The sequence below is a fragment of the Nicotiana attenuata genome, unplaced genomic scaffold (genome assembly GCF_001879085.1).
Source record: "Nicotiana attenuata strain UT unplaced genomic scaffold, NIATTr2, whole genome shotgun sequence".
Classification (NCBI taxonomy): Eukaryota; Viridiplantae; Streptophyta; class Magnoliopsida; order Solanales; family Solanaceae; genus Nicotiana; species Nicotiana attenuata.
This window is the reverse complement of record NW_017670704.1, coordinates 440,769-463,795: the sequence shown is the minus strand read 5'-3', so window position 1 is coordinate 463,795 and position 23,027 is coordinate 440,769. Positions and strand designations below refer to the sequence as shown.

At 34.9% G+C, this 23,027-nt stretch overlaps 1 protein-coding gene across 1 annotated transcript; it reads left to right on the top strand.

Annotated features, from left to right (window-relative positions):
• Positions 1 to 11,568: 11,568 nt before the first annotated feature.
• LOC109242490 (pyruvate kinase isozyme A, chloroplastic) lies at positions 11,569 to 21,896 on the top strand. The gene is made up of 6 exons (XM_019409339.1): positions 11,569 to 12,193; positions 16,485 to 16,575; positions 16,726 to 16,919; positions 18,133 to 18,254; positions 18,384 to 18,862; positions 21,073 to 21,896. The coding sequence occupies exons 1-6, from the start codon at positions 11,606 to 11,608 to the stop codon at positions 21,372 to 21,374; spliced, it is 1,776 nt and encodes a 591-aa protein (XP_019264884.1). The 5' UTR covers positions 11,569 to 11,605; the 3' UTR covers positions 21,375 to 21,896.
• Positions 21,897 to 23,027: the final 1,131 nt, after the last annotated feature.

Genomic DNA, 23,027 nt, shown 5'->3' with positions numbered 1-23,027 from the left:
TAATTTATCAACACAGACACACGATAGTGAAAAAGATCACAGATCAAGGAACTTTCTTTTTTTCTTCTTCTTTTAGGATGGTGGCCTTGGGCTAGCTTGTGCGCACCTTGACTATTTCACCGAGTACCTACTATTTTCCACCAGTACAAACACAGTGCGACAAATTTTACAAGACGGTTCAAGGAAGATGTTTACTAAATCACAAGATATCAAGTGATGCTGGTCTCTGCACAGACTAAAACCACTCTCTACAAACACCTAACTTAATATAATTTGATGCATATTGACAAGACTAAAAAAGTATAAATGCGAGAATAATAACTCAAGATACAAGTATAAAAACATAAGGTACTAGTGATTGTACTCTCGAATCGTATGTTCTTGTAAACAAGTTGCTCAACATTACTACCAACAGTAGGATTAGTAGTAACGACCTCTCCTAAATGCAATCGTTATTTAATCCAAACTACCATAATCTCGATACGAAAGCTCCCATATTTTATTTTTTACCTTCAAAATTATAAAAGAACACGTACTCAATACAAATACTAAAACATTAAATCACATGTTTAGGTATCTGAATCAAAATAACTAATAACCTTAGTAGAAAAAATTAAACCTCTAAAGGGTCTGATCGTAACAAATATAACCAGTTAGTAAAGGCAGGCGACTTGACATATAAGTCGCAATTACTGAATGCGATTCATAAGTCGCAATAATAGAATGCGATTTATAAGAATCGTAGAAAATATTAAAAGCTGTAATTGTTGAACTTGATGGATATAGAGTAGTACTTAGTTAGTTGCATAATTAGTTAGCTAAGGACTATACTAGACGATAGTTAAGTTAGCTAGTTAGGGAGTTGCATAAATAGGCATGTACACATTGTAATTAAGATTGAAGAAATGCAATTGAGATTTTCTCTCTCTCTAACCGACTCAATCTCTCACTCTCTAACCCAGCTCCATTTCCCCTTTTAACATGGTATCACCTCAAACAGAAGTAGGCAGTGGAACTTGAAGCTTACCACTGCTCTTATCAACTCAAGTTTTACTCAAAGCAAGTTGGATTATTCCCTGTTTACTAAAAGGCAGGATACACACATTGTCATAAATATTAGTGTGTTTTGATAATTTGCTTATTACTGGTGGTGACATCAAGCTGGTACAAGAGGCCAAGCACATACTTAATAACAAATTTAAGATGAAAGACTTGGGTGAGTTGAAGTATTTCTTAGGGATAGCATTTGCTAGATCATCCAAGGGCATACTCAAGAACCAGAGAAGATATGCTTTAGAGTTGATATCAAAATGTGGCTTAGGGGGAGGAAAGCCAGATATAACCCCTTTGGAGCAGAATCAGAAGCTCACTAGCTTGGAGTATGATAAATTGTTTGAACTTGACAATGATAAAAAGCTGGAAGGCAGAAGTCCCTATCAGAGATTGATGGGAAGACTGCTTTACCTGGTAATCACATGCCCAGATATATCCTTTGCATTCCAAATATTGAGTCAATTTATGCATGCACCAAAAGAGTCGCACTATGAATCTACATTAAGGATGGTTAAATATGTGAAAAGTCAGACAGGCCTAGGACTTTGATGAGCAGTAACAAGTCTAGGAAGATCACTACTTTTTGTGATGCTGATTGGGAATCTTGTATGGTGTCTACAAAGTTTGTTACTGGTTATTCTATAAAGTTGGGAGACTCACTAATTTCCGGGAGGTCCAAGAAGTAGAGTACAATATCAAGAAGCTCAGCTAAGGCTGAGTATATGAGTATGGAAACTACAGTAGCAGAGCTGGTTTGGTTGCATGGGTTGTTAGAGGAACTGGGAATGGAGGTTGATCTACCGATGAAGTTATTTTGTGATAACAAGACAACTCTTCAAATAGCATCGAATCCCATGTACTATGAGCGTACCAAACACATATAGATAGAGTGTCATTTCATTCGGAAAAAACTTCAGTAGGGGTTAATCAAGACAGAACATGTTGCCAGCAAAGAGCAAGTTGCAGACATTCTAACTAAGGCTCTGGAAATAACTGCATAGTGAAATTTTATGCAAGTTGGGGATGATTAATGTATTTCATCACCCAACTTGAGGGGGAGTGTAGAAAATATTAAAAGTTGTTACAATTGTACTTGATGGATATAGAGTAGTGCTTCGTTAGTTGCATAATTAGTTAGCTAAGGACTATGTTAGCAGATAGTTAAGTTAGCTAGTTAGGAAGTTGTATAAATAGGTATGTACATGCACATTGTAATTAAGAACGAAGAAATGCAATTCTCTCTCTCTCTCTCTCTAACCCAGCTCCATTTCCTCTTTTAACAAAAATTAATCAAAGAATGTTATTTATAATATGTAATCAATGAATGCGATTTATAAGAACATCAGTGAATGAGATTTATAACTCGCAATCAGTAAATTGAAGTCAGCTTACAGAATATACGTCACAATTGAAGTCGCATTTAAGGAATGCAATTTAAAAGTCGCAGTACTTATAAGTCATTGCAATTAGCGAATACAATTTATAAGTCGGATTTACTGAATGTAATTTACAAGTCCATAGTCCATTTAGTGACCGCAAAGCTGTCTCATCTTGAATGCAGTTGTATTTATTAAACTAGTGTATTTGCCCGCGCTTCACGCAGTTATAAAAAAATAATTCTTTTACAAATACAAAAACCATAAATTTAATGGAAGAAAATGGAAAATACAAAAATTGTTATCGTATATAAAATGGAGGTATAAACATTTCCATGCATTCAATGTAAAGTACTCCCCATTTCATCTTATATGAATATATTAACATTTAAAGAGTCGAATTATTTTTTCTACTATATAATTTTTTCAAACTTTCCTCCTCCCTGGTTGTCCCCTTGTCTCCTTCAAACATAAATCAGGATGATTTTATTGACAAATAACCTGTTGGAGTAAAAGATATTAAAGAAAAAACATCTACAGATGATTTCATTTTCAACCTTGAGATGATGAGAATTCTAAAATTCAAAGGCTTAAAGTTAAACCTTTCTCACTTGCTCTTTTCTAATAAGGAGGAAAAAAATCATGAATAATGAATAATTATCCATAAATCATAATAAACATGGGTCTAATTTAAAGATACTAATAATGGTTATTAACATTAGTAACGGTTGTAACTTTTAGTAAAGCATACCTATAGACTTTTGGACTATAAATAATGGTTGTAACTTTTGATAGTGACTTTTGAATTTTGTAACCGATTGTTTCTTTACTAATACTAGATTTTGGATTTTTTTAAGAAACATAATTAAATAGAAAGAATTGAGTGAAATTGCAAAATAATGAGAAAAGAATAAGTAAAAAAGATGACCTTAGAGAGATATCGCGTCACCTTTTCTGTGTCCAACTTTATATATATACACACTATACATAGTTTAACACATCGACTTATAAATAATGCATGATCTCATACTGCTTCAAGGAGTTTAAATTGTATGAAGTAGAGCAACTTTACAGTTTTCCCAGGCACTTTAAAATTGATTTGTTTTAATTAGCATAAAAGGTCTATGAAGCGGCTCTTACTGCTTGTTTGGATGGTTGTTACCTATTGCATCGTTCGTATTGTTACTTTAAATATAATATTTATTTTGGTCGTTACTTAAATTTTATCGTATCGTATTATTAAATTCATCGTTACGTAACGACGAAAAGTGTCACTTTATGAAACGACGAATTTGGTGGTGTGGCGTTGTTTCCTTATTTTTTCTCTCATCTTGCCCTTCCTTATTATTAAATAATCATATTTTATCATTTACCCTACTTTTTTATAGACAAAATTACATAATAATGCACTCCATAAATTGACTTGCACTATTTTAGCCGAGTTACAAGTTTGCAAATGTGTAGCCAAATATCAATAAGATCTTTTCTTTTCCCATTCCCTCTAATTATAACAACCTCATTTATTCCTACCTACCCCTATTGTACATCTCTCCTTATTTTTCACCCATAAATATTTAATTTAATTAATAAAAAAGAATCATATGCAAACAAAACTGAAAACAAAAAAAATCAGTTCCCCATCCAGTCAACACTCATTCGTGCCTTCTTCCATACCCAATCATTCGTGCCTTCTTCCATAACCAATATTTCTCTGATTTTTTTTTGATTTTGTATATCTTCAGGTTTATACATACCTATCAGAACTACAAAACGCAAAAACATACGCGAGAAACCTAAAATCTCATCTCCTTTAATGCTAATCTTGTTAAATTTCGATTATGATTTTGTGAGAAATTTAAAGTGGGTATCGTTTGAACTTATTAAAATAGTCTAAGTAGGTTGTATACAAAGTTTGAAGTTATTTGCTGGAGATTTGGACTAGTTTTATACAAGAATTGCAAGTGAAAATCGTACAAAAATTTCGTCAGAGATGCTTATACAATTTTATACAATGTTATACACTTTTATACAAAGATGTACATTATGTATTGTGAGCATGTGATTTTTGCCTCGCATGATTACTCCTACAGAATCCCCAAAATTAGGATTTTTTTTTTAATTTGGTTTTTAGGAATTAATTGCATAATTTTCGTGTTTGTTTGCATTTTTTTGTGCATTTTTAATTTATTTAATTCATAAAAATACAAAAATACATTGCATTTGCATTTAGGATCCAATTTTACATTTTTTAGGTTAATTATTTAATTAATGTTTCAAAAATGAAAGAAAATACCAAAAAACAAGTTCAGTTTGCATTTTAACTCATTAATTTCGAATTTGTTATACTTTTCTTTTATTTTAGGACTTAATTAATTTTTAAAGAGCAACTAGTTTCTTAAGCTAATTTTACAATTAAATCAGATTTTTAGTTTTAGTTAATAAAATTTGAAAATGAAAAAAAAAGAGAAAAGAAGCAAAAGGTTTTCAAGAATTGGAGAAATCAGATTTTGGGCCAAATCCAATTAAAACCCCAAGCCCAATCATTTATTCTCCTAATACTCGTCCAAATAGCCCCAAAATCCGGCCCAGTTCTGCCTTACCCGACCCAATCCCCTCTCTTAACCAAAACGACCTCGTTTAGATTATGATTCATCTGAGCCGTCGAGGTTGGCTTGATCCAACGGTGGAGAAGTGGGGATCAAATGATATATAACTGTCCTAAGCCCCCTAACCCCCCCCCCCCCAATCGTCTCTCATCACCTCAGAGCCTCAAGACCAAGCTCCGCCCTAAACCACCGCCTGCCGGAAATCGCCTACGGCGGCGGCCGGCCACCAATCAGCCCCAAAATTACACCATGAATTCCTTTCCCCTTCCCCATCCCAAATCTCCAAACAATCCCTCTCAAAACTCCCTGGAACTTCTCAAATTTCAGTTCAAAGGAGAAACCCTAGCGCCGCCCTTGTTTTCTTCGGTGGCGGCGCCACCACCAATCGACCCCAAACTAACACCAATGGACCACCAGGCCTCCCTCATCCCAAATACATCATCCTCTTCCCTCAAATATGCCCCTAGTCCGTCGAATCTTAATTGGAAGATAAGACCTAAAACTGTCAAACCCTAATCGGAGGATTCGTTGATGATTGAGGCCACAATGGACCTCGACCATGTGTTTTCATTTGAAAACACATGGTTGAGACCCCTTTTGGTCAAAATCGTGAGGTTGAAGAAGAATTTCATAACTTGGCCGGCTGTTTAGGTGTTTCTGTTTCATTTTTGGTCATTTTTTTTGTTTTTCTCTTTTCTTGCATTGTTTTTGGTCGTCTTTCTTCATCTCCTTTTCTATGTCCGTGTCGTCTTGGCATCCGGGCTTCACCATCAATTAGAATTTTGTTTTAAGTCTGTTTTGGTTTAGTCTAATTTTATTTCAGTTTTGGGCCACATAGGGCAATTGGTTCGCAAATTTGTTTGAGCCCAAATGGTTGGCCTGTTTTGTTACTCGTTTTGCTTTCTGAATTGAAATTGAATCCGAAAAAAGGGATTAGTCCAGATAGGGGATTTAATTTGGGTCTGTAGACCCATTAGCCTGGTCAATTTGACCCAAGATGGTCTATCAAGGTAAAAACAGGGTCATTGAAGGGTAATTTGGGTAGTTTAGTTAGGGAATCTTTCAATAACTGCTTTAGGAAGCTTCCTAGAAGCTTAAAAGAGCCTTACTTGGCAAGCAAGTTAGAAGATTAGGGATTAAGTAGCAAAAATAAAAATTCAAAAAAGAGCTCAAATGCAAAACTTAGCCTATTTCTGCTGCCCTAATAGCTTGCCTATAAAGGCATTGCTAATGAGAGCTGAAGTCAGATTTTGAAGAGCTAAAAAAAATCCAAAAAAAAGCAAGGCGGCTGAAAATTTCTAGTAAAAACACTGTTCCATTGGTTTTTCTTGGGTGATTTCCTGAAGTTTTCTAATCCTGAAATATTTTCTGGTTCATTTGGGGTTTAAAAAATGGATTGAATTTGGTTTTAAAGGCTGTTTCTGAAGCTTCCTGGGTTGCTGTTCGATTGAGACTTGTTTTGCTTGCTTCATATCTCTTTTGTTTGGAAATTGGATTTTTGCTGTTGCTGGACCTTGTTACACTGCTGCTGTAGCTGTTTGTTGCCCTCACTTCTTGTCCTTTTTGCAATCTCCAGGTACATATTCTGAAACCTGCATAATGTGATCTTCAAGTTGAAAGTGAAATGAGAAAATGGAAGTTTGGAGCTTGATGTTCAGTCGTGTGTATTGTTTATGTGTTAAGCTTGCTATTTGAGTCCTTTCTCTATGTAAATCTTAGCTTGTTATGCTGAATACTAAGGTTGCTTAAGTTCCTATGCATCTAATATGCACAATATGTTGATCCCTTTGATTAGAGTTAGTAGTAGCTTATTCAATTTGAATGGCTTTTCGATTACTGAGGTTATACAGATCCTACTGCTGTTGTAGATGCAGATTTGGTACTGCCCTTTAGTAGTTTTGTTAGAGATATGTTTTAGTTGTAATAATTGAACTCTTGTCACTCCTGAAGCATGGAAACTATGAAGGATTAATTGTAGGCTATATGGTAGCATAGTATTTAGTTTTAAGTGACAAAGAGACTGTGTCAGATGCTATTTTGCTTGGTTAGTATTCCTTTTCTTCATGAAGTAGTTCTGGCATGTGATTGATTTTAGTTAGAAAGTGGTAGAAAGTTGAAAGGCTTATTCAGCATGTTCAGATGTGGAAATTGAGGAATGAGCATAATTGTTTGGTCTTCATGGTTTTCAATAGTTGTAAACTTTTTTATGGTTTCATTAATTAGCATCTGAATGTGTTTTTAATAAAAATGGTTTAGAAAAGTTTTCAGTTAGCTTTAGTCAGTTCTTCAATGCCCAGCAAATTGTTAATTTAATCTGATGGTTTTGCATTGTCAAATTTCAAAGATACAGATGCCTAAAATTCTTTTGTTGTCACCTCCAAATCTGATTGCTTCCGCTACTATACGGGTTCGATATGCAACTCCGGAGCATTCAACTTGTGCATTATTTTGCACGAATCAGGCTCATTGGGCCTGAACACAAAACAGCCGGCCCAGAGTTGGGATAGGGCGTTAGGCCTCGTTTTGGCCTGTTTGATTTTGTTGGCTTCATTCCCCTTCTCGCTGGGTTTATGGATATCAATTGGTTTGGGATCCTTAGCAATATAAATTCTAAACTCCTGGAGTTTCCATCTCTATCATAATTAATTGACTTTTCTTTAAAAATTAGATTGGAGGTGAGCCATATTAGATAATACAAGTAGTTTATGGCCCTTCGAACTTAGTTTGAATACCCTTTTTAAAATGGAATTGAGGTGTGCCGCGCCAAATAAAATCCCACATGCTTGGCCCTCATTTAATTAATCTTGTTTTAATCCTTAGAATTCGAGGCGTGCCATTTAGCGAATTTTCATGGCCCTCGCAAAGTTGCAAACGCGTAGTTGCTTTAGGCGCGTTATTTTAATAATTTACCTTCCTAAACTCGGGTGCGCATTTCATGTGACCCAAATCCAAATCTTATTAACGTTGAATAAAATGTGTTTCGGGTTGCGGGTGCATTTCATGTGACGCGGTTCAAAAATATGTTTTAGATAACGTTGAAATCTTCCTAAAAATGAATAAAAGCGGTTTAAAGTTTAAAATTGCACCATAGGCTAAAATATGTATTAAAATCAGATAATAGGCCAATTATGTTAGTTTAAGCGACCGTGCTAGAATCACGGAATCCGGGGGTGCCTAACACCTTCCCTCGGGTTAACAGAATTCCTTATTCAGAATTTCTGGTTCGCAGACTTCAAAAGGAAAGTCGAAATTTTCCTCGATTTGGGATTTAAAATAAACCGGTGACTTGGGACACCAGAAAATAAACTATCCTAAGTGGCGACTCTGAACAAATTTGAATAAATAATCCCATTTCGAATAATGTCACTTAAATTGGAAAAACTCCCTTATACACTATCCTTCGGGGTGGTGTGTAAAAAAGGAGGTGTGACATGTATATAATTGTATAATAGTGTATAAAGATGTATAATCACAGAGTGAAAATATTCTTGATGCACTATGTATATAGGTGTATAAGAAGAATGAGAAGAAGAAGAAGAAGAAGAAGAAGAAGAAGAAGAAGAAGAAGAAGAAGAAGAAGAAGAAGAAGAAGAAGAAGAAATATAATAGTGTATAAGTAGTGTTTATACACTATTATACATTATTATACAAATGAATTCTATCAATGGAGCTTCACGTGTTCTTCTTCTTCCTTGGGCATACTAACAAATCAGAAAACTCAATTTCGAAATCGAATCTTCGAACCACCTGTAATAGCGACTTTTATTTTTCAAATCCTTAGTTAACCATTGGAATCCGGAAAAGAATTGAAGGAGAATAACAATAGTAGAGAAATTTTGTGGTGCAAAGGTTGACATGGGAAGAAGAAGAAGAACGAAGAAAAAAGGGGAACACAGAAAAAAGAGGTGGGCAACATGGTGAAAAGTAATTTTCAGGTTATGTACAACCTGGGCTACACTGGGTAAGGGCTTCAAACGTGGGTCATTTTCTGATGGGTTGTTGGACCAAGTGATAGGAGATGTAATTCGCCCAATTCCTTATTTTTTTCTCTCATCTTGCCCTTCCTTATTATTAAATAATCATATTTTATCATTTACCCTACTTTTTTATATAATAATTCTACTCCGTATTCTAATTTTATTTTAGTAATATTACAAGTTTATTCTTCATATTATTAATGCGTGACATCATGAAACGACGACAAACGATAAGATCTATCCAAACGTTGTGTTCATCATACAATACAATATATTGCAGTATTTTAACTTAAGTTAATTACTTGTCTTGTGAAATAAAACTATCCGTTTATATGTCAAAAAATTTAAAGTCTAAAAAGTATTAAGATATACTTGGAAAAAAGGTACTTGATGTATATGAAGATAAACTATGCTAAGTAAATAAATTTACTAAAGTCTAATTCACATATCTTTTACTTGCCCACATACAATAACAAAATATCAACATCTCATACAAGTGATAAATAACCCAGTTCTAAACTAAAACTATAGTAGTTAATTTGAAGTAGATACATCATTGTGAAGCTTCAAGATATATATTCTACTTATTGAAGACTAAAAAAACCAGCTAAAGAATGAGATTCAAATAAAATTCAAGAACATAAGTGAATATGGAAAGAATCTAACACCGAGTCATTTGAACAGATCTATGTCCGAAAGGGTTATGTTGTGACATTGTAATCTCCATTGCTACGCCCGTAAATCGTACACAACACGAAAAAAAAAGCAGCAATGATATAAACACTTTAAAGTGAAAAATAAGATAAATTAAATTTAGAAAACAAAATTTTTAAACGAATCAAAGGAAACACTACTTTGAGAATTAGTACACATTTATACTAGATAGGGGAATAAAAGTCCCATAAAATTAGCAAACAACGGTAAAACTTAAGAGTAGAATTGTATCTGTGTATAATTCGAAACCTTCTTGACTTATTATAGAAATCCATAAAATTAAACAAAACGGGTAAGCATTATTTCAGAAATAGATTAGGAAAAAAAAAAATACCTGCTGGATTTTCTGTTGTAATTTATAGCTCCAACCTTTTTCTATAATAAGCCATTACCTTACTTAGGTTTTCATCACAATGATGGAATTGTAACGGCAGCTGCACTTAAGTTGGGCCTCATTTTGTTTTAATATTTGAACGTATGTAGTGATTGCTCATTAGCAGTAAGTGTCATTAATGAAGAATATGAGTGTAATATATTGAATTTGTTATTAAAAGAATTAGACAAAAAGCCAAAAAAAGGAGAAAAAAGGAGAAAAAAGATAAATGATCTTTTAGGCCATAGAGAGGTGCCACATCATCTTGTCTATGCCTAGCTTTATATAATATATATAGATTCGCTTTATACTTTCTTATCAGTTACATATAAATTCTTTTTTTAAATTTTTTATTTTTTATTTATAATTTGATATAGAGAATGACATATCTAAAAAAAAATAGAAGAGGTTTCTCCTATATTGATAATAAAATTCTTCAACAAATATTTACTAAAAGTCTAAATAGATTCAACACAAAGTCACATATGCATTAATGAACTTGCACGTGGGCAACAAATATTATTTGGTTGAGATTTAAAAAAGATTAGCAAGATATAGTTGAAGTTTTGTGAGTAAAAAATTTAAAAAACTTCTTAAATTTATTTTTCCAACTTAAAATTCTATATTTCGAGTTATAAATTAAAATAATGGCCAATATGCTAAACTAATATGTAGCGACCAGTTTTGCCCTTTAAAATTCACCAAATATTATTTTAATTTTTTGAGCCACAATCTACAAATAGGGTCGTATATTTGTTTAAGGAATTAGCAATAATTGATTATACGGGGTTTACCATTATAGGAATTTTGCTTAGAAGAATTAAAATTTTGAAGAAGAATTTATATATAACTTATATGTAAGTCCAAAATGGGAATCGAAAATGGTGAAAACTTAGGGATGTATGTAATAGTATTATAAATTGCATTCGACAAATATAATTTATAAGTAGCGTTTAAGTCACATTTGACATATGCAAGTCGTATTCCGCCATGATTTGTATTATTATCGATATTTGTATTTTTTTTTTGTTATATTTTATCCTTAAGTCACAAATGCATTTTGCATAGATGTGATAGTATAAAAATTTATTATTAATGTATATGTATTAAATTTTAGTTACGTATTAGTATAATTTTTATGCATTAATGCTTAAAGAGATAATTAAATGATAGGAGTAACATAGAATAAATGAAAGTAACATGTTATAATAAGTTAAATTATATAAGAAAATTTACAGTAGAGTATATCCTCCAACATTTTTGTCTTTATTGATGTTGTTCAACGACAATAACAAAGTTCTCAGCTTCGCTATCTCCGCCTTCCTTTTTCTCCCTATATAAAAGCTACTCTCACTCACACTAAATACTCTCTCCATTTCCCTCTCATTTCCTGCCGTTAACTACCTCCGCCGTCCGCCGGCCGCTATAAATCCCAATAAATTCGCCGTACCTTCAACCCGATCACCGAAAATTTCCTTAAATCTCAAAATCCTACTGAGAAAAACGATGTCGCAAGCTCTTAACTTCTTCGTTTCCTCTTCTTCACGTTCTCCGGCGACTTTCACAATCTCAAGGCCGTCAGTTTTACCGTCAACCGGTAGTTTACGGTTACCGGTGAAGAAATCGTTGCGTACGTTAGTTGCAAAAGCGTCAGCGGGGTCAGATCTCGACGAGTCGCAGACGTTGCGGGTGTTAGTATCGGAGAATGGTTCAGGAGGGGTATTATCGAGTGCGACGCAGGAGTACGGTCGTAATGCTGCACCGGGGACCGATTCGAGTTCGATTGAAGTGGATACAGTAACGGAGGCGGAGTTAAAGGAGAACGGGTTTAGGAGTACACGTAGGACAAAGTTGATTTGCACGATCGGACCTGCCACGTGTGGGTTTGAGCAGCTGGAGGCATTAGCTGAGGGAGGAATGAATGTAGCTAGGATAAATATGTGCCATGGAACACGTGAGTGGCATCGTATGGTGATTGAGAGAGTGAGGAGGTTGAATGAGGAGAAAGGGTTTGCTGTAGCTATTATGATGGATACTGAAGGTAGTGAGATTCATATGGGAGATCTTGGCGGCGCTTCTTCTGCTAAAGCTGAGGTACATACTCCCTCTGTCCTAATTTATGTGATGTACTTTACTTTTTAGTTTGTTCCAAATCAGTACCTTTCTTTGTTTTAGACATCAAGTTTCAGAAGTCTTTCTTTCTTAAACTCCATGCATAGTCAAACAACATTACATAGATTGAGACTGAGGGAGTATTCAGTTTGAATTTGGTATAACTATCCCTTTCATTTCATGAAATTATAAGCTTATCTCTATTTATACTGTAATCTGGATCATGATAAGTCTTGAGGTATAATCGTGAAATGTTTTTATTTAACAGCAGCAGTTGGTTGTTGGAATTAGCTTAATTTGTCTTTTATAAGTACTTTCCTTTTATTGTTGTTGACTAGAATTGGGAGGGAACTAAGCATGGTATTTAAGTGGCGAGGGGGAGGGGGGAGGGGGGGGGCTCATTATCCTCGAGTTTTGAAGACTGGGGTTGGCTCTAAGGGTTGGCCTGGACGAATCTCTCGGTCATAAAAGAAAAAAAAAGAAGAGCTGGGATGCTTTGCTTCCTTAAAAAAAGAGGAACCGGGAAGCTCTGCTTAGCTTGAATCATGTTGGTGAACTAAGTTTAGTATTTAAGTGGAGTGGAGAAGGGTAGAGTGGCTGCCCATATCTGTCAAGATTGGTAGTTAGAAACAATAGAATTGTCAATAAGAATAAAAAAACCAGGATTCTGCAACCTTTCCAAATCAGTGCATTTTGCTATAATAAACTAAGGTTCTATTTGGGAGTGTGCGGTAGCTTTTAAGTGATTTTTCCAGTACTCTTTTGAAAGAAAAAGTACTTTTCGTGTAGCTTTAGATAAGTACCTTCTAGTGCTTCTGTAAAAGAAGTACTTTTTGGCACTTTGTTAAGCGTTTGATACATGAATCATACCGAACACCAATTAGTCTAATTGACAGTATTACTCTCGGTCACAATATTTAGGGTGAGAATGTTAAACTGTCTATTGAGTACATAAAAAAAGGACAGTTTGTGCACAAAACATCCTACGTTCAAGCAGGGTCAGGGAAAGGGCCGCATCCCAAGGGTGTAATTATATAGGCAGCTTACCTTGACATAAGCTAAGCATCCATGGCTAATTCCACGACTCAAACTCGTGACCTATAGGTCATACGGAGACAACTTTACCGTTGCTCCAAGGCTCCCCTTCTGTCTTTTGAATACATACTCCCAAATTAATTGGGATTGGCTGAGGTTCATCCACCAAAGCTGAGGTATATATTCAGCTTGAATTTGGTATGACCGTTCGTTTTAAGAAATTGCGTGAAATAAAAAGTTTTACAGTGGCAGCAAGCAGGAATTTGTTACCAGATTCTGGTTTATGGATAAGTAATTTCTTGACATATATTCATAAGTACTTGTAGAGAAACACGAGAAAAGTAAAAGTACCTCATTGAAACGACTAGGAAGGTAATTCTTTTTATTAGTACTAGATAAGGACTTCTACGAAGCTACTGAACACCCATTAGAGACCTTAGTCAATTACAGTAAAATGCACACAAATAGAAAGTCTGCACCTTCCAAAAAACCCCGATTCTTCTCACACCACAACAGAACCAAACCAAATATCGCTAATTCCCACAAATAGGTACTTTAGCAAATTTCGACCATTAATGAAATTTATTACCTTATCAAAAAAATAAAATAAAATAAACTTCAACTACAAAAGTTTGTGCTTTAAGTCAAAAGTGGGTAAATTTAAAATGGTGCCTACATTTGAAGCTGGAAAGTAGTTTTAGAACCTCTGAATTGAGCCCTCTGTAAGTGTTTTTTTTTTTTTTTTGCCTAAATCTGCAGAGGAAAACTGATTTTACAAATTTGACAAATACTTGATGGGGCCTAGATGCTGCCTGATTGATACAATAAAAATAACCTATACTCTCTGTGTGGTGTCAGCAAACATGACTTGCCATTTGGAAAGCTGTGTTAAATCATTGAAAAATTCTGAGGTGGGTGCAAAACAAAGCTGGAATCAGGATATATGCAGGCAANCTTTTCTCCCGGCATAACCTATGGACCTCCCTGGCATAACCCAAGGACCTTTTTTCTTTTATCCCGGCATAACCCGTGGACCTCCCTGGCATAATCCAAGGATCTTTTTCCTTTTTATACCGGCATAACCCGTGGACCTCCCCGGCATAACCCAAGGACCTTTTTTCTTTCCTCCACGGCATAACCCAAGGACCCTTTCCTTCTTTTTCGGCATAACCCAGTCATTTTCCCAGCATAACCTGGCAATCTTCCCGATTCGGGACTGCATTCTCTATTCCCAAGGATACACAATCCTGACTTTTATTGTTTTCAATGAAGAATAAGTTCAGATCTTTGTCACAAATAACTCACGAAATTTTCCTAGTGAAAACTGGGGCAGAAAAATTTCGTTCATTTGTTTTGGCATCTGAGCAGGTTTGATCCCGAGGCACAGGATCTAAAGTGGTCGAAATAATGAGCCTCAGTCCAGAATAAAGAAAAGAAGAAAAGAACAAAAAAGAAGTGAATTCAGAATGATGAAGCAGACAAAGATGCAGACTGCTCAAAATTTGATTTAAAGTCACAAGCTTCGCATGTCCCGCTTTGATCCAATGCTGAAGAAAGAACCAGCACATGCAGCTGACGAGCATCAAGATTCAGATCGGAGTCAACAACAAAAACCAGCTAAGACTCAAGATCAAGCTTCAAGAGATTTATAGATAGGAATCTTGTAACTCGTAGTTGACAGGCCTAGCTAGCTTAGCTTTTGATTTTCCTTTTGGTGTAATAAGGGGGTTAGCAAGCAGTAGCAGCAGCAGCAACAGTGAAATCACAGCTTCCCGGTAGTCCCAGCTACCAAAACTTCTAGAACTACACTGACTTGATTCCTTTATAGCCAAGGATATGTAGGCAACCTCTGAAGCAAGGTTCGGTCAGACACTTTTCAAAAATGCTTCTCATGGAGTGCCAAGCAGGAAAAAATCCCTCATCGTTGCTCATTTTATCTTTTCCCGAAAACCCTTCGTGTCTCCGAGCAAAGAGGGGCAGTTGTGAGCACGTGATTTTTGCCTTGTATGAATTATCCTACAGAATCCCCAAAATTAGGATTTTTCTTCTTTTATTTGGTTTTTAGGAATTAATTGCATAATTTTCGTGTTTGTTTGCATTTTTGTGTGTATTTTTAATTTATTTAATTCATAAAAATATAAAAATACATTGCATTTGCATTTAGGATCCAATTTTATATTTTTTAGGTTAATTATTTAATTAATGTTACAAAAATGAAAGAAAATACCAAAAAAAAGTTCAGTTTGCATTTTAACTTCTTAATTTTTGAATTTGTTATAGTTTTCTTTTATTTTAGGACTTAATTAATTTTTAAAGAGCAATAAGTTTCTTAAGCTAATTTTATAATTAAATCAGATTTTTATTTTTAGTTAATAAAATTTGAAAATGAAAAAAAAAAGAGAAAAGAAGCAAAAGGTTGTCAAGAATTAGAGAAATCAGATTTTGGGCCAAATCCAATTAAAACCCCAAGCCCAATCATTTATTCTCCTAATACCCGTCCAAATAGCCCCAAAATCAGGCCCAGTTCTGCCTTACCCGACCCATTTCCCTCACTTAACCAAAACGACCTCGTTTAGACTATTATTCATCTTAGCCGTCGAGGTTGGCTTGATCCAACGGGGGAGAAGTGGGGATCAAATGATATATAACTGTCCTAAGCCCCCTNTTAAGAGTAGAATTGTATCTTTGTATAATCCGAAACCTTCTTGACTTATTATAGAAATCCATAAAATTAAACAAAACGGGTAAGCATTATTTCAGAAATAGATTAGGAATAAAGTATGGTCTAATTACAAACCAGAAAAAAAAAAATACCTGCTGGATTTTCTGTTGTAATTTATAGCTCCAACCTTTTTCTATAATAAGCCATTACCTTACTTAGGTTGTCATCACAATGATGGAATTGTAACNAGCTGTGTTAAATCATTGAAAAACTTGTCAGATGGGTTTGTTTGGCACAAGTGGTTGGATCTTTGCTACAATTTTGAACTGAATTTTCTTTCCAAGATATTTTTAGAGAGAATAACCTGAGAGATAGTTGCAAAACTAGTTTGTTTTACTGCTTTACTGGTCTCGGCATTTGTATCTGCTTGAAATTTTATGCATTTTAGAGCTAGAAAGAACATTGAACACCAGCATAATCTGTGAAATTCTGTTGGGGGCTATGGAGAACAGTGAATAGTATCGGTTTCCCTTATTGTGGATAAATGTGTAACAGCTACTTATTCTCTTTATACAGGATGGTGAAATTTGGAATTTCACTGTTCGTTCATTTGATCCACCACTCCCAGAACGCACCGTTACTGTTAACTATGATGGCTTTGCTGAAGGTTTGCTCTATAAACTGTTAATTATGATGGCTCTGCAAAAATAAAATGATCATTTTTGCCAAGACTTTCTATATGTTTTCACTGTCACTCCTTATACTTGGATCAACTTTTAATTTTCGCTTAATTTTTGGCTTAACGACTTCATTGCAGATGTGAAAGTGGGTGATGAGCTACTAGTAGATGGTGGAATGGTGAGATTTGAAGTGATTGAGAAAATTGGCCCAGATGTTAAGTGTCTTTGCACAGATCCTGGACTTCTTCTACCTCGGGCTAATCTGACGTTTTGGCGGGATGGTAAACTAGTAAGGGAACGCAATGCCATGCTTCCAACAATTTCCTCAAAGGTTTGCACCTATATTCCTTCCAGATCCTTTGAATATAATTATGAGTTTTGTTTACATAGTTACAATTGAGATCTACATCTCTGGTTTAGCTGTTTTTGACATGAACTTTTTTTCTTATTTTGCACCTTTTATCTAGTTCAGTTATGTTGCACCTTAATTTTGTCAAAATTAATTTAATCAATAGCTCGGACCATTAATACCCTCACTATTCCAATTCACGCGACACTTTTTCCTATTTTGGAAAATTGTTTGACACCACTCTACTAATATTATCATTGGATACACCTTTGACAAATTTCAGGTATTCAAATTCATCTTACAAGCACAAATTAAAAATTCTGATGTGACGGTTTTCCTATCAAACCAACATTTGGACTACTACTTCAGTATTTTCTTCCACTACTACTAATAGTACAATGGCATCAAATTAACTTATTTTGTGCCTAATCATTTGTCATTACATAACTTGGGAAGGAGGGATTATTAGAATTTAGGGTATCTACTTTCTCCCAATTGCCAAATTGCATTCTTCTTATACCTAGCACCAAGGATCTTCTTCCAGATAATTGTTTAACTTTTTCCCGTAAATGTTTGCTCACATTTTGAGTAGGCATTGTACTTCAAAAGTTTTTCCCACTAATTATAACTCTCTTATTTGCAAAAATAATAATTCTGTGTCTGTACCTCTTGATTCTTTAGAAGAATAATTTATTTTACTCATAGAGGGGAGGGGGAGGGGGAGGGGGAGGGGAAACGCGGAGGGGATTACATGGTGGGGAATCGAACCCCTATCAATAAGGTGGAAGTTCAGCTAGATAACAAACCAGCCGGGCTACATAACTTTCCCTCTACCTTTTGACTTATTGCTCTTAAACGCGTGTATCATTTTTTTACTTAAATCTTTAATAACACACCCCAATCAGAACATACACAACAAAATGGGACAAAAGAGTAATTTATATCAGCTAAAATTTCCAGATATTCTAACTTTAAACGGAACTAGGAACTCTTAATAGCTGAATCTGACGACTTTACTCCTGTGTGACAAAAATTTTGTACTGTGACTTCTAGTATAATAGCTTTTAGAATACACTGCGATCTACTTCCACCAAATTTAACACAGGATCCATGTATACAGCTGTTTTAATTTTGCTTCACTGAAGAAACTTAGTACATTTAGATGGTCTCTATCTCAAGAATTTTGTTGCTGCAGGATTGGCTAGACATAGACTTTGGTATTGCTGAGGGTGTTGATTTTATTGCTGTATCATTTGTCAAGTCTGCTGAAGTCATTAAGCATCTTAAGAGCTACATTCAAGCCCGGGCTCGGGATAGGTAAGAATGTAGTTTCAGCATGGAAAGGTGCATTTAGCAAGATGCACCTTTTTACTTCCAAATATCACTAAGATGTTAGATTATCAGTGATCAAATTATTCATATATCCACCTTGACGGTGCTGTGCAGTGATATTTCTGTAATAGCAAAAATAGAGAGCATTGACTCATTGAAGAACTTAGAAGAGATAATCCAGGCATCAGATGGTGCTATGGTTGCGAGAGGAGATCTTGGTGCTCAAATTCCATTAGAACAGGTTCCATCAGAGCAGCAAAAGATTGTCCAGATATGCAGGCAGCTGAATAGGCCTGTTATAGTAGCCTCCCAGCTGCTGGAATCTATGATTGAATACCCTATTCCAACTAGAGCTGAAGTTGCTGATGTTTCTGAAGCAGTTAGGCAAAGGGGGGACGCTTTGATGCTTTCTGGTGAGTCAGCCATGGGACAGTTTCCTGAGAAGGCATTGACTGTCCTAAGAAGTGTTAGCTTGAGAATTGAAAGAATGTGGAGAGAACAGAAACGCCATGAAGTTATTGAATTGCCATCCATAGCATCTTCATTTTCAGATAGTATTTCAGAAGAGATCTGCAACTCTGCCGCCAAGATGGGTAAGATTCTATTTTTGTGAATACTGATTGTATTGCTTTTTTTAAATTTGTTTTATCGCCCGCAGATGTAAAATTACCTTCAGATTAGACTAATTAAATGGTAAAATAGTGAAAATCATGAATATTCACACACTGCGTGTAAACTGTAAAGCTCTTTTAGCATTTTCACTGCGTGTAAACTGTAAAGCTCTTTTAGCATTTTCCCAATATTTATAAAGTGAGTAAGTAACTTCAAGAAACTGGGCATGTTTATAGTTTATAAACAAGCAAGAAATAAATCTGAAAAATAGGAGAATTAACAGAAAGCTGCATGATATGAGGAATTTTTCTGATCTGCTCAATTTTCAACATAGTTAGAAACAATTAAGGGTGGAAATAATAAAACCCTCATAATTATGTCAGAACAACTTGAGTATCATGAATCTCAAATATTCTGGTTCTGATGCACAGCTATTAGATTTTCATGGTTATTGCATGCCTTAACGCTAGAACCAGATAAAAAACACAGTAAATTTCTATTTATGGTTCAAAGTGTAGGGAATGCTGAGAAGTGTCTACAAATAATAAATACTCATCCTTGCAGCATGTCAACTATTGTCTGAAAAATTATCATTTGGACACATTTAAGAATTAATATAGTTATTCAGGATGAGTTTTTGGAGAATTCAGTTATTCTAGGAAAATGCCTGGTATTTAAGTGGAGAAGGGTAGACGGGCAGGCCCATTTCCACTGAGGTTCAGACTGCGGGCCAGCTGGCCTTCGTGGATTTTCTCGGTTATCAAAAAAATGTGGACGGTTAGAGCACTTGGGGGGTTGGGCTGGGGGTGGAGTGGAGATTCCTTGGACCTCTACATGAAGGCTTGTAATGCTTTATGATAAAGTCATTTTGACCGTGTGCTTTTTGGTCTCTGTTAAAATTTCAAATACATTAAGGTTATTAATTCTTCAAAAAGGATGTGTATGAAAAGATGCGTATGTACAAAAGTGCACGTCATCCTTACATGTGTCTAACATTATGTCACTATCAAGAGAGGGGGGGTAGCAAACACATTTAATTATCATCTGCAAAAGAATGTTATTGACCACAAAGCTTTTAATTCCCTGATAGTTTAAAATCTTTACACTGTACTGCTGCAAAGATAAATAAGTAGATATTATCTGCCTTTTCTTTTTACAAAATGGTATGAAGTACTTATTCTATGCTATTTATTGGATAGAATAAGGCTGATTATATATTTGTATGTGGGTTGGCAGTCAGCTGACAAAAACTTAACATAGATGTCTATTGCCTTCTCAACCACATTTTTCAAACATGTCATCTCTCAGTTCAGACTTTTTTTCAAGCAACTGGAAAATGTTACTACCTTTTTCAAATACTAATGAAATGAGTTGTGGGAGTAAACCAAAAAGCGCATTTCCCACCCTAATAGTCATCATATATTGAAGGAGTCTTCAATATTACACTTCATAAAGAAGATGGTCCTGAATATTACACTAATTTATAAATACAAAAAAAGGATTCTGAATATAACCCTGCCTTTGTATAAAGGACCGTAATCTTCTCTACTTCTCTATATAATTGCCTTCCATGATGCTGCCTTCTGGACAATTCATACGAACTGCCTTGTCCTGCTGTAGATTCTTTTGGTTGAGAAAATACAGAATTTGGGCTGATCACTCAGGTACTCTTTTGGTCATTCTATCTTTTCCTATCTTAAATAATGAAAGAGGTAACTCTGCCCAAGCCTTGGTGGGCAAAGTTACTTGGTACCTGTGCTGGTGGGATATAGCAGGTACCTGGTGGAATTAGTCGAGGTGCGCGCCAACTAGCTTGGACACCACCGCCATTAAGGTTACTGAATGGGATTAGCTTTTCAATGTTCATCTTCATGAAAGTACGTTCTAGAAATAGAAGAGGAAAATGAAAGATTAACTAAGCCAAGCCTCTCTTTCCAAGCTGGAAGAGGCAAATGTTATTTGAAAGTGATTCTCGTAAGAATTTTATTTCTTTATGTGAGTGGGAGCAAGTTTAATATCTTCCAGAAGTATTACATTACAGTTTTGTGGGACGATAGCAAGTACTTTGTTCTGAGCATATTGATGAAAGTTTGAACTCAGGAGAAGAAAACATATCCTAATTTCGAATCATGGTCTTTTATATTCTAGTCTTACTGTTTGATCCAATGCTTATTTCTGTTGTGCTGTGCAGCTAACAATTTGGAAGTTGATGCTCTTTTTGTTTACACCAAGAATGGGCACATGGCATCTCTCTTGTCACGCTGCCGTCCTGACTGCCCAATATTTGCATTTACAACGACAACATCTGTACGCAGACGCCTGAACCTGCAATGGGGTCTAATGCCTTTCCGCTTGAGTTTCTCCGATGATATGGAAAGCAACCTCAACAAGACATTCTCCTTACTAAAAGCTCGGGGCATGATCAAGTCAGGTGACCTCATCATTGCTGTTTCTGACATGCTGCAGTCCATTCAAGTTATGAATGTTCCATGAGTCCACATATTAGTTCTGTGTTAGAGTTTTGAGCTAGGCAACCCCAGTTATATGCCCAATTGAACCAATTATGAAGTTCAACGGTTGGTTCTGCTAGGGAGTAAAACAACGACGAGCAATCCTTCCTCAGTGTGTCCTCGCAATCCTTCCTCAGTGTGTCCTCGTTTCAGGTGCTGGACCTCAATGACATTTGGTGTAACTCAACTGTCGCTTGTAGTCAACATAGAATGTATACCCCCTGTTTTCCTAGGATTCGGAAGATGTATCTTCTACTTGAGTTATTGATTTAGAAGTGAGCCTTAGAAATGATCGCGATAATTATGGATTTGTTCTTACAATTGCTTTTAGTGTGCTGTCTTTGGTGTTTTTTTTAATGATCTATCGGTTTGAATTACCTTTTGGAGATTTGTTTAATATCATTTGGCCTAAATAGATTGTTCATCTGATTGACATTGACAGGATATAACCTGTCTTTAGTTTGTCAAAAGAAAGAGCAGTACAATGGGAAAATTATCAGCCTCATATTTTTTGATTTTGATTTCTGTGTTTTTCGACTGAGATATATTTGTTTCAATAACTATACTGAAAATACAGTCGGATCTCTTTATAACATATCGCTATATGACAACCATTTACTATAAAAGGTAGGTTATTTTTAGATCAATTTTTATGTTATGTTATAATATATGTTCTTTATGATAGCACTTCGTTATAACAACCAAAAAAATCTTGAACGAATGAGGCTGTTATAGAAAGGTTTGACTGTATCTGTGTACTTTTTATGAATTATTAGTCGATTTATTATAAGGTGTAGTTTGTATCTGTGTACTTTTTATGAATTATTAGTCGATTTATTATAAGGTGTACTTTATCATCTGATTGCTTATAGATATGGAGTTGGAATAAAAAGTGATTTTTTCTCTATGGGGCAAATTATGAGGTTCTCTAATAATTGAAGGTTCATTATTAGATTCTGGGTATTTTATTTATACATTAATGCTTCCAGCTCTACTACGATAATTAATCATAATTGAAACAAACATAGAATATGATTGATTTAAGTGGAGTAGACTCCAAAATCACAAGGTCCCTGTATTGACAAAGAAATTACATTTATTAAAATAAAGAAGAAAATATTAAATAAGAAAAAATAGCTGGCAAGACATAGATACAAGAAAAAACAACAAATAACCAACTCCTTAACCAGAGGTCTCGTGTTTGATTGCCCTTGAGCCGAGGTTTTTTGTAAATTTAAAATTATGCAATAATTTTTTTTTCTTTTTTAACGAAAGAGAGTAATAAATATTCTCTCCATTCCACTTTAATTGATTTTTTGGATGTTTTCACACATTAAAAAATTCTTTTTGCATTAATTAACAATAAAATTGATCATATTAACCTTAATTTGTTCATTGAAAATATAACAAATATTCCTAGGCTCTTTACTCCGACAACAACTTTGAAAAAAAGAAGTTAATTCCTTTTTGATATTTGAAAAAATCAAATATTATGGACCAGAAACAAAAAAAAAAGACAAAAAAATCAATTAAAGCGGACCGGAGGGAATAATTGAAGAAGGAATAGGAGATCTGAGATACTAGGTTCAGAATTATTCTTTCAAATAAAATTTTGTCCCAAAAATTGACGGTATTC